Consider the following 12,338-nt stretch of genomic DNA (forward strand, 5'->3'; position numbering starts at 1 on the left):
GAACCTGCGTAGGTAACATTTGTCATAAGCCATTACAATATTCAATGTAATGTCGATAAAATCAAAATACCGAATATCGGGAGGTACCGTTATATGGGGGGTCTACAAAGACGTGGACCTGCACAGACAATTTTCTGTCTTAAACCGTAGCATATATTACGAACTTTAAATATTAATTTTGAAACAATTCCGGTAAAAAATGTCGCTAGAATGATCAAAATACCGCATATCGGGAGTTACCGTTATATGGGGGCTATACGAAGGACCTACATGGCCCATTTTCAATACCAAAAGTCCTGCAGACATAGTACATATTTGAGTAAAATTTTATCAACCTACTTCATTTCGTTCAGAAGCTAGAGTGATTTCCACAGACGGACGTACATTGATAAATCGACAATCGACGAGAGGTACTGTTATATGGGATCTATACCAAAACGTGGTTCTATAAATACAATGTTTCGCCACCCGAGCCAGAACGTATTTTGACCAACAAATACCATTTTTTATACAAATCCGTGAAAAAAAAATGTGACAGAAACCATCAAAATACCGAATAATGGGAGATACCGTTACATGGGGACTATACCAAAATAAAATTCTATGGAAAACATGGCCAACACATTATACTTGAAATCGAAGTTATCTATAGCATTTTCAGATTAAATGAAACCTTTTGCAAATCAAATGAAACTTTTTGCAGCGGGAATGAAACCTTTTGCAGTGGAATTGAAACCGTTTGCAGTGGAAATAAAACCTTTTGCAGTGGAAATGAAACCTTTTGCAGCGGGAATGAAACCGTTTGCAGCGGAAATGAAACCTTTTGCAACCGAAATGAAACTTTTTGCAAATCAAATGAAACTTTTAGATTTTTAGAAGGAAAAATAACAAAACATTTTTATTTTTAGTATGTTTAATATTAAATCAACTAATTATAACTAATATATAGTTAAAGAGGAATTTTTATTGATTATTAATAACTATGTTTTTATAAATTTTTTTCTTAAAGCTTCCATAAAACACAAGTGTGGATGCAGAAAGATTGAAAAAAGTTTTTCAAGGTATTTTTTTCAAAGGACCCGAATTAGGTACCTTTTTATAATCTCCTCCATGGAAAAGAGGATATATTAAATTTGTCATTCGGTTTGTAACACCTCTAAATATTCGTCGTAGACCCCATAAAGTATGTACAATCATGATCATAGTTGATTTAATGATTTCCACTTATCTGTCTATGGAAATCACGACTGCTCTATCTCCATAATCAATAAAGCTGCGAAGCGGGAATCCTTTATTAGGTAAGATTAATAGTATACTATAACTATAAAAAATTGTGGTAAAGCTTAATTTCACATTTCAGTCCTGCCCATACCTATAAAGGCCAAAATTTGTTTAAATTTCTCTTTTTAGCCTTAAGCATTTGGAATTCAATAATATGGAAGCATTTTATATCAAATCAATAAAGAACCATTTGTTATTACGATAATTGAAATTTTAAGAAATAATATAAATAAATGTAGATATTTATAATCAATAAAAAATCCTCTTTGTCAATATATTAGTTATAATTAATTGATTTGATTTAAAAACTACTAAAAATAAAAATGTTTTGTTATTTTTCCTTCTAAAAATCTAAAAGTTTCATTTGATTTGCAAAAAGTTTCATTTCGGTTGCAAATGGTTTCATTTCGGTTGCAAAAGGTTTCATTTCCGCTGCAAAAGGTTTCATTTCCACTGCAAAAGGTTTCATTTCCACTGCAAAGGGTTTCAATTCCACTGCAAAAAGCTTCATTTGAATTGCAAAAGGTTTCATTTAATCTGAAAATGCTATATTTCAAAAAATCAAAGCCGACTATTTCAAAAAGTTGACCGATATGACTTATTTTCTGTACCAATAATTGTATGCATCCAAAAATCTGTATCAAATTTCAAAGCTTATCCTAAATATTACGAAGTATATCTTAAACTGTGGGGGCCCCTTTGTATATTGTCAAAACTATATAAGGCCCCTAACAATTTTTGGCCAAAGAACCCAATACTCCTTTGGGGGTTGGACCAAAAAAACAAATGCTATCAAGTCCACTTGGCATTTTCCTCAACCCAGACTGGCTATTGTACAGTGGAATTAAAGGAAAATTTGCTGCAAATTGAGGAAAATTTTAAAATTTTGCAGAAATAATTAATTAATCTGTTCAGAGACTTACAATGAAATTTGATCTAGAATAATCCTTACTTTGACACTTTCGCCAAAAAATGTAATATAAAGGTAGATTTTTACCCGGATTGGATATGACACGAACACATAATTTTCACTTTTAAGTTAAGTGAGTCTAGCGTGATTACAATAGACGGACGGACGGAAATGGCTCAATCAACTTAGAATGTTAACCTTGATCTTTGTTGTGTATTAAATGATTATTTCGATGAGCTACAAACGAAAACATACTATGAATCTGAAGGGCATAAAATATTTCTAAAGAATATTTATAAGCATAATTGTGTTTATGCATCAAGAAGCGCTTGTGGATCAGCTGTATCTGAAATTATGAAATATTAAAATTAACTTACCGAATGTGGGTAGAAATCCCCTAGTGAGCGTACAAAACAATGTGGGCTGCGTAATTAGTGGATTTTAGTAAAATACGATTTCTTATCGTTTACTCCTTATGAGTTCAATCCCATCTTAGTTGCGTTGATAATTGTCCAACAACAAATGGCTATTGATTGATCCAATTATGGTATTTGCTGGTTATGATAATAAAAATTTCGAAAGATGGCTAAATTTTTATTTGTGGTAATTGAAACTTGCTAACATGATCCAAATCTCCAATTTTTATATTCAGCTAACGTTTTTAACAAATCAGCTTCTTTTTAAAATCAATTCTATAACTTTTTAATTTTTTAATTGTTCAAACTTTATTTTTTTAGTTTTGGTAGCCCAAAAAAGATGTTTTAAAAACAATTTCAAAGCACACCTCATTACTGAAAATTTATTTTTATGTAAGTAGTTGTAATGCAAAGTAGACACAGAACCGTATTGTTCCAATAGCTTATTTTGTTGCAAAAGTTGATTTTTGGTCAAAGGAAAGTTTGGCACTGATGATTGCAAAGTTTAGGTTATATATCGAGCTCATTTCATTTACACAGTAGCTAAAAATGGCTGATGGCAAGTGAAACCTATATTTGAAGGGATATGCTTTTAAGGTCAAGCACCGTAACTGTATCCAAACCTTAGTACCAGATACCCTATCTACATGGTACAATTAGGAGGTAAAGCAGGTTAGTTTAACTGCTGAAATACAGATTCCTGTCCAAATGTTTCAAAATTATATGAAACAAGCTGTTCCTATTTCTCTTCTTAAAAATGGATTAAAAAGCGGGAAAAACGTACCATACCAAGTTACTGTACCATTTTAATGTACCATTTTATTATACCATATCCTTTCTAGGCATGGTATGGATGAAGTTTACCTGGATGTGAAGCATTTATTCGATCTTAAAAAATAGATGATTCACAGCTTTAATAGCCATTGCACTGTATACATAAATGAACGCAATTCCACAATGGTATTCCCCTTAACGAAAAATTTGCGTTCTGTTATGGGTACCCAGAGAAATAACCCAACTAATTATTGTTTAGCCCTTTTTCTGTTACAAACAAATGCACATAGACATACAGGGTGAGATAAAGAACTGCAACAAAATCAAATGCCATAATTTTTACATGTTTTTTTTTAATTTTATTGAATGAAAGCAAAAATGTCGGAAAAAGCATTACATTTTACAATAAGTTTAGATTTGTTCGATTTGGTCACCTTTGGCACGAATTATGGCCTTCAAACGGCAAATGAAACCGTCACACGCTGCCCGAATGTTGCACTGCGGTATTTGGGCTAAAATTACCGGCTAAACGCTTGATTGAGGTGATCGCCACTTTGGTATTTTTAGTGACAACCTTGCTTTCCAAGATACTCCAGACAAAATAGTCCAACGGATTGGTATCCAGAGATTTTGGTGGTATTTGTGCGCTGGAAATGAAGCGAGCAACCTTTATTTTTAACCATTCTTGGGTTGCGCGTGCTGAGTGCGATAGTGCTGAATCCTGTTGGAATGTCCAAGGTCTGCGGCCAAAATGTTTGCATGCCCAAGGCTTTAATACACTCTCCAGAATATTTTCGCTAATATTAGGCATTTATTCTGATGCCACGGTCGATTAATACGAGCGGAGAGCGGCCATCGGCTGTTATGGCGGCACTTGAGTTTTGTTGGCCAACCGAAGTTGCACATTTTTAGCTGACCTCTTTGACAAGTATACACGACCATTTTGTTTGTTTACAAACTGCTGGACAACAAATGTTTTCTCATCGGAGAAAACTAGATTCGGCAGTTCACCACTTTCGGCCAAGCGAAACAACTCTTTAGCTCTTTTAAGTCTATTTTCTTTCCGTTGCGGTGTAAGTTCTTGCACTTTTTGGAATTTCAATGGCTTTACCCCGAGCTCATTTTTCAATATTTTCCGAATGGAATATTGAGATATGTTCAGCTCACGAGCCATTTTTCGGCCACTGCGACGCGGCTTTCGATCAAGTCGCTTCTTTATTTTTCGAACCATTTCTACTGGTGTTGCTGATTTCTTCCGTCCACTTCCTTGATGTCGGGCTACGCTACCAGTATCACGGTAACGAGCGATGGTACGAGACACAAAAGATTTATTCACATTTAAATGCTGGACTGATCGTTGAAGCACTTGTGGTTTTCAAGCCAAATAAAAATAAATCACACTATCACGCCTGAATTCCATGACGAATAACTTTTTTTCTGGGAAATTCTCACCAAAATGCTTTTGTATGATTGTAAACCATATAATGAGCTGTCAATTGAATAATTTTAACAGCTGTCGGATGAGTGGGTTATAATAACAGCAGTCTGAAGTTCATTTCAGTTTTTTCATCTGACCCTGTATGTATAGGTATATGATGGACTTAGGGAGGGAGAGATTTTGTCAGCCCAGAACTCAAAATATCAAGTTAATCATGATTTGGTTTGAAATTGTGGCTGAAACCTTCAAACTACCGGAAAGCGGGAAGTAATGTTAGATGGGGGCCTTACCCAAACGATATGTCCCATTTTTAATACCAAACATACTAGGGGTAGTAAAAATGTCTGAATAAAATTTCAGAGCGATAGAATTAATTAATATCCGTTATTGGGGATCTCACCCCACTGTGCAACGTATGACCGAATTCTGATATTTTGTTCGAATTTTGACAATTTTATCTCTTTTTGTAGAATTTTTTTCTTCTGCTTTTTTTAAACTAGTAAAAAGAAAATAAATGGAGTGAGTACATCTTTTTTTAATATTTTTTATTTTTACATATTGTGGATAAAAAAATGCGTAATTGTTCTCGGGCTGTTGGGGAAAAATGCGTTCGACAATTAGTGTTCAAATAAAGTTGAGGGTTGATGGTGGCAAAAATATTTACTGTCAACAGTTATTGCTACTTGCTTTTGTCAACAGAACTTCATATAATCTTTCTTCCGAAACTCCACGAGATTATATCCGAGTTCCGTCTGAAAGCGGGGAGAGTTCTTACTTCCCTTCCTAATTTTCCATGCATATTCGGCCGAACATAGGTTCGAAAGTCGGCTAAAACTTCGATCCGACAGCACTTCAACCACTCCATATAACTTTCGCGCAGAAATCTGATGGAATTTGGAAGTTTCTTGCGACTTTCGGTTCGAAGTTGGACCGAACTCGGACAGTTTGGTCAGTTCACAGAAAATTTCAGCTTTGTACAAATGTTAACAATTTAAGGCCTCTTTTATGTCTATCTTGACTGGACTAAGTTCCTGCCCTAACAATCAGTCAATGATTGTTGTTCAATCAAATTTAGAGCATACTTTTAGGCACTGTTATTATTAAAAACTCACCACATTTAATATTTAACAAGACCCCGCTATTAAAAGTAAGCATATTATAAGTACATATTTCACGCCCCTATCTAAATATTACTGATATTTTTATTTCCATAAAGAAACTTTTTGGTACTTTAGCTCTGTGATCCGTCCGTCCATATGTGGAAATCACTCTAGCTTCCGAACGAAATGAAGTAGGTTATAAAATTTTATTTGTTTTTGTTCTGAGGGACTTTTGGTATTGAAAATGGGCTACATAGGTCCACGTTTTGGCATAGCCCCCATATTCGGTGTTTTGATGACCTTAGCGGCATTATTCATCGAAATTGTTAAAAATTTTGTATTTGAAGTTCATCTGTGACAGAAAATTGACTATGCGGGTCCACGTCTTCCTAAAGCACCCTTATAATGGTACATCTCTATATTTGGTATTTTGATGATTTTAGCGATATTATTCACCGGAATTGTTTCAAATCTTGTGTTTGCACTTCCTAATGCCTACTATAGCCTGTGACAGAAAATTGCGTATGCGGGTGCACGTCTTCGAATAGCCCCCCCATAAAACGGTACCTCCCAATGTTCGGTATTTTGATGATTTTAGCGAAGTTGTTCAGTGGAATTGTTTCAAATTTCGTGTTTGAAATTCCGAATGGATATTTCTAGCTATAACAGAAAATTCACTATGCTGGTCCAGGTCCTCCTTTAGCCAACATATAACGATATCTCATTCACTGGAATTGTGTCAAATTTCGAATTTGCTCTTCGTAATATGTACCATAGCCGGTGACAAAAAATTGTCCTAGCAGATCCACGCCTTCGTGTTTTGATTTTTTTGTGACATTGTTCACCAAAATGTTTTCAAGTTGAATGTTGTAATGGCCTTTGACAACAATTGCCTATGCAGGTCCACCTCTTCGGTAATTTTAAAATTATTTTTCAACGATTTTTTTTATCTATTTTTATACCCTACAACACTATGTGTTGGGGGTATTATAAGTTTGATTGGGCCAAAAATTATGTAACACCACGAAATATTGGTTTCCCACATAGGAAAGTATATATGGATCTTCCTATCTCGCCGAGCTGAGTCGATCTAGCTATGTATGTCCGCCCGTCCGTCTGTCCGTCTGTCCATGTTAATTTGTAATCACTCTACAGGTCGCAATTATGGCCCGATCTTCACGAAATTTAGAATGGAGGTGGGGTTATGGTCAGAATAGAAGCCTATTTTGGAGATGATCACCAAATGTTTAGGTGTTGAAATGGACCAAATACTGAAAAATTTCGGATTTTGCAGTAGCTATACAGGTCGCAATTATAGACCAATCGACGCGGAATTTCGCATGTAGCTAGAGTTTAGGGCGGGGAAGAAACCTACCAAATTGGGTGGTCATCAGATAATATTTAGCGGGTAAAATAGACCATATCTCTTTTGTTGAAAAAATTCAAAATTTTTTATTAAACCGCGAATATTTTAAATCCCGGTGAAATCACAAAGCCATGACAAGGTTACTTCTGATCTTTACATTGATGTTAAGATCCAACAAATCGGATATATAGCAAAATATGTGCGATATATATGTCTATCAAAGAAGATATGCTTGAAAGATCTCTTATATGTCGAGAACGGCTGAACTGATTTCGACAGTTCTCATTAATTCAGAATGGCCTCTTGGCAGGAAAGAAACAACGTCTAAAAAATCGCATAAAAATATCTCTCTAAAGATGAAAATATTGATTTTGTAATATTTTCTCATATTTTTTCAATTTTGTCATATTTTTGCCATATTTTCATTTTGAATTAAATATTTGGTAATATTTCTACAGCTAACAAAACTAAGTAGTTAGGATATCAGGATATCATATACAGATCGCATTTATGGCCCGATCCTTATGAAATTTTGAATGGGGATAAGATGAGGGTCAGAATAGAAGCCTACTCTTTTTGGAGATAATAGCCATAAATTTAGGGGTTGAAATGGACAAAAAAAAACTGCAAAATTGTCAGCAAGTCGTAATTATCGCCCGATCCTCACGCGCATTTGAATGGAGGTTACCGGCCATTGCAAAAGCTAAATAGTTTTGGATGGCCATCCAAAAATATTCAATGTGTGAAATAGTTTGCCAACTTTTGTAGACAAAATACGAAAATATCCATTCCAGTGACTTTTTGGAGAATTCGCAAATACAGGAAAGACGCACTTCTGACTATTTCGTTAAGGCTGATTTCGTTGAAGAATATATTCAAATGTCTGTATCTCATATAGGTGCGTTTTAGTCAAAAACCAATAATAAATGTTAATCTTTTGCCACTTCTGATAGATTATAGGTCTTTGGGAAATATTGGTTCCAGATCTAGGAAGACCATTTACGTGCAACATCTACCAATAAATTGGAAATGAGCAAATTAGTTTAAGTTGCTATTATTCGAAAATTAGAGAACGAAACCTGATGGTTTTCTTTTATTATTTGTCACAATATCTTGTGGAATTCTTTCGAGTATCTCGCCTATATAAACTGTATCATTTATTATAGTGTTGTAGGGTATTCAACGGTCGTCCCCGCTCGACTGTAGCCTTTGCTTACTTGTTTTTTTTTTTTTTTTTTTATTAACTCCATTTTTTCAGTCCTTTGATTCTCAAAGGTAAACAATAAAAATTACAAAAAATGTGTGCTATTTATTTTTCAAAATACAAACTAAAAATGTATAAATTAATTTTAGGCTAATCTATAAATTACATTACTGCTCATATTGCCTATACGACATCACTGTCCAATGCTGCTACAGGGGGCGGGTCAGTTTCGCCAACTTTTAATTTTTTCGGCAATATATCGAGAGGATGGACGATGCCATACGGTCGCAAATGATAAATAAAATAGTCAAGGAGATGCATTCGAGTTGGTGTAATATAATGAAAGGAAATTGCATGATCCGAACAGCAATTAAGACCCTATAAGAAAACAGAGAAAAGGAAGGGGAATTAATAAAAAATATAAAAATAGTGAATCCATAACAACAAGAAAAAATGGTGTTGATGTCGATCTGGCCGAACTCTATATGCCATCCGCTGCGAACACATAATCGGTTTATTCAAATCCATTAAAGTGAAGTAAAGCGCTAAATGGCCATTACATTGCCGGTAAATACGAAATATTTTGAAACATGCTAGAGTTACAATTTTTCAAGAATTCAAAAGTTGTGTTCTGTTATTCTAAACTATGCTGTTTAATTGTTTATTCAATATATAGAGTAATTTCCACAGACGGACAGACGGACGGACATCACTAAATCGACATAGAATTTTATGCTGATCAAGAATATATATACTTTGTGGGGACTAAAATGTGTATTTCGAGGTGTTACAAACGGAATGACAAACTTAATATACCCTCCATATTATGGTGGAGGGTATAAAAAACAGTATTTTTGAAAAAGGGTTGTAATTTCTGACAATTCAAATATCAAATATTAGACGAAATAGACGAGCACAACTCAGCAATATTTACCGCATCTTGATATTTGATTTAAAAAATTTAGCTATTCCATCTGAATCTACTTTTTCATTATATTATTTACCTCATCAGTTTTGTAGTATATGTACTTCCAATACCAATAATTTTTGTTCGCATGATTTGGTATTAAATGATATTCGGGGATAAATGAGAAGAATCGACCTCGAGCATGTGAGTCTCTAGAATCGCCTGCAATGACATTAACATTTTCCAAACACTTGCCGATTTCAACATCTTCGGCTCCACTATTTTTGGGACTGCAAATTTTTGAATTTGGCATAGCTTTTTCTACGAAACGTCGCACAGCTTCTTTGCTCAAAACATAACCGGCACCGCCTGACATGTAGCCCTGTAATAGGAAAATTGAATTAATTAAAATGTTTTTTTATAACATCAAAATGTTACCTGTTTTACAAACGGTTTAAATTTAAAACCAAAATAAATGGGTGTCTCCGGTGAGTATGGATAGAGTAGAAATCGTAAATTCTCCACTATTGCATAGGTGTCATCGTCCGCCTTAAAGAACCAATCTGCATCATCCATGTGATTTTCATAGATGTAACGAAAGGCTGCCTTTGTTTTGGCCCACAAATTGTTGCGACCCTCGGCGACGGGCAGGGCAATTGTAACCAATTCCGCATCCTCTGTCGACGACATAAATAATAGTTTATTGCATCGCTTGCCCCATGTTTGCTGGACATGCCTGGCTTTGGTGTGATGATTATTCGGATTGGTCATTATCCAACAGAGGACACGAACTTCGTTGTATAATTTTTGTGCCACTGAATTGTTGTCATGCGAGCGTTGATGTCTATCAACATCTTTTCCTGTATCAGCTAAAACTATTCGATTATGATTGGTGTGGTGAATCCATGCGGGTTTTTTCGAAGTGTTAAATGTAATGAGGCCATTCAAAAAAAATCCCATCACCAGACCCACAATAAGATAGGCAATGGAGCGACGATTTGATCGTGTATCTATAGTAGGAAAAAACAGTACCCAATAAGTTTCTATAATTTAGGTAATTTAGAAAATCTCAAGGACTTACCATAGTAAAATATAGATCTACGCAGTAAACCGCCGGCAGTCATTTGTGTGAGATTGTTTTTGAGATAATAATTTTGAATTAATAATATCTGGGGGTTTTGATTTATCACGCTTTCATTCTAATAACATTTCTATTTTTCGGTATTTATTTGAAATAAAGGTAGGAAAAAAATTGGAATGTGGATTTTTGGAAAATTTGATTTTATGTTTAGTAAAGCCTCATATAGCGGGACCTCCCGATATTCAGTATTTTGATGATTTTAGCGAGATTATTCACCGATTTTCTTCAAATTTCGTATTTGAATATTGTAATTGCTTATGACAAAAGTTGCCTATGGAGCCCTCAATATAACGGCTATATTCGGTATTTTAAAGATTTTAACAGAATTTTTGGCGAATGTTATTTTCTTGAAAATTTTCAAATTCGTTCCAAATAGTGGAGGGTACTGCCTTTTTACTAGTTTTTTTTAGATATTCTCGTCTTGATATTCAATTTCAAAACTCGTTTCAATTTTGCAACACAAGAATTTTTATTTTGAAAATTCTACAATGATTTATGAGAAATTATTGGAATTGTACCAATCATTTCGACACTCAAATACGTTTTCCAATACTGTCACTTTGTATTGGTTTCAGAGATGGTATCACCGCAATTGAAATGCGAAAATTGTATTGTAGAATAAAGAATAAGAAATATTTTCCCATGGATCGAAATCCAATCATTTATTTTGACCAAAAATCTTAAATATACTTTTAATTTACTTTTGCTCTTGAAACTTTATATCGACTCTTCTATAACGAAATGTTTTCAACAGTTTTCATAGAGTTCGTCATTCCGAAATTACAATTTTAGATATAAATTCTTGATCAACGTAAAATTCTAAGACGATTTAGGCCTGTCCGTCTGTTGTAATCACGCTTCAATCAAAAAGAATTAGGATAGGAAGCTAAAATGTTGCACAAATCTGTCTTTTGTCGTATAGCCCCCATATAACGGTACCCACTTATATTCGGTATTTTGATGATTTTAGCCACATTTTTCAACGGAATTGACTGAAATTTCTCCCAAGAAGTTCCTTGTGAGTACGTTATCCCCTAGAAGAGCATTGTCTAGATATGTCCATGCTGTATGAATAGGCCCCATTTAAGGTAAAGATGACATTTTTTTCAGCATTTTTAATCAACATTAGAGCCTAGGTCTCTTTGGACCAAATCCGTTTCAGGACATTTGGAGTCGATCTAGCGATATCCGTCCGTCTGTCTGTCTGGCTGGTGTGCACGATAACTCTCGAAGGGAGTATCAGATTTGGTCCAAAATTGGTACATCGTAATATTTTTGTCAAACTTCGATCGAGTTCGGAAATGGGTAATATCGGTTCACTCCTTCTGGTTCCTCCCCCACAAAATGTCGAAAATTTCAAAGAAAATATTATATTGCACAGAAAGAGAAATTACGAACCGATTTGTTCCAACTTTGCAAATCCTATTATTTGCATCAGTTCTAGGTCAGGTGCGAAAAAGAACAATATCGGCCCACCCTTCTGATACCTCCCTCACAAAGGGGCAAAATTTTGAATATCCACGAAGCTCATAAAACGCGAAATTAACATCCGTTTCTATTCACACTTGGTATATCTGAATATTTTTATCAACACAAGATCTGTTATAAAGATGGTAGAGATCGGACCATTCCTTCTGGTACCTCCCCCCACATAGGGTTCAAGCTCACAGAAAGCGAAATAAGCACCAACTATAGCCTATGACAAAAAATTGCTTATACAGGTCCACGCCTTCGTATAGAGCCCAATATAACCGCTATATTCGGTATTTTGACAATTTTAGGTACAATACTCACCGAAATT

The 12,338-nt window shown here is 34.7% G+C and overlaps 1 protein-coding gene across 1 annotated transcript; it reads right to left on the reverse strand.

Moving 5' to 3' along the window:
- Window positions 1-8,577: 8,577 nt before the first annotated feature.
- On the reverse strand, window positions 8,578-11,028 carry LOC101889384 (glycoprotein-N-acetylgalactosamine 3-beta-galactosyltransferase 1-like). The gene is made up of 4 exons (XM_005191193.4): window positions 10,478-11,028; window positions 9,835-10,406; window positions 9,494-9,778; window positions 8,578-8,867 (listed from the first exon to the last, which is right to left on the reverse strand). The coding sequence occupies exons 1-4, from the start codon at window positions 10,518-10,520 to the stop codon at window positions 8,673-8,675; spliced, it is 1,095 nt and encodes a 364-aa protein (XP_005191250.1). The 5' UTR covers window positions 10,521-11,028; the 3' UTR covers window positions 8,578-8,672.
- Between the last annotated feature and the right edge of the window lie 1,310 nt (window positions 11,029-12,338).

Source organism: Musca domestica, unplaced genomic scaffold, assembly GCF_030504385.1.
Source record: "Musca domestica strain aabys unplaced genomic scaffold, Musca_domestica.polishedcontigs.V.1.1 7, whole genome shotgun sequence".
In the NCBI taxonomy this organism is placed as follows: Eukaryota; Metazoa; Arthropoda; class Insecta; order Diptera; family Muscidae; genus Musca; species Musca domestica.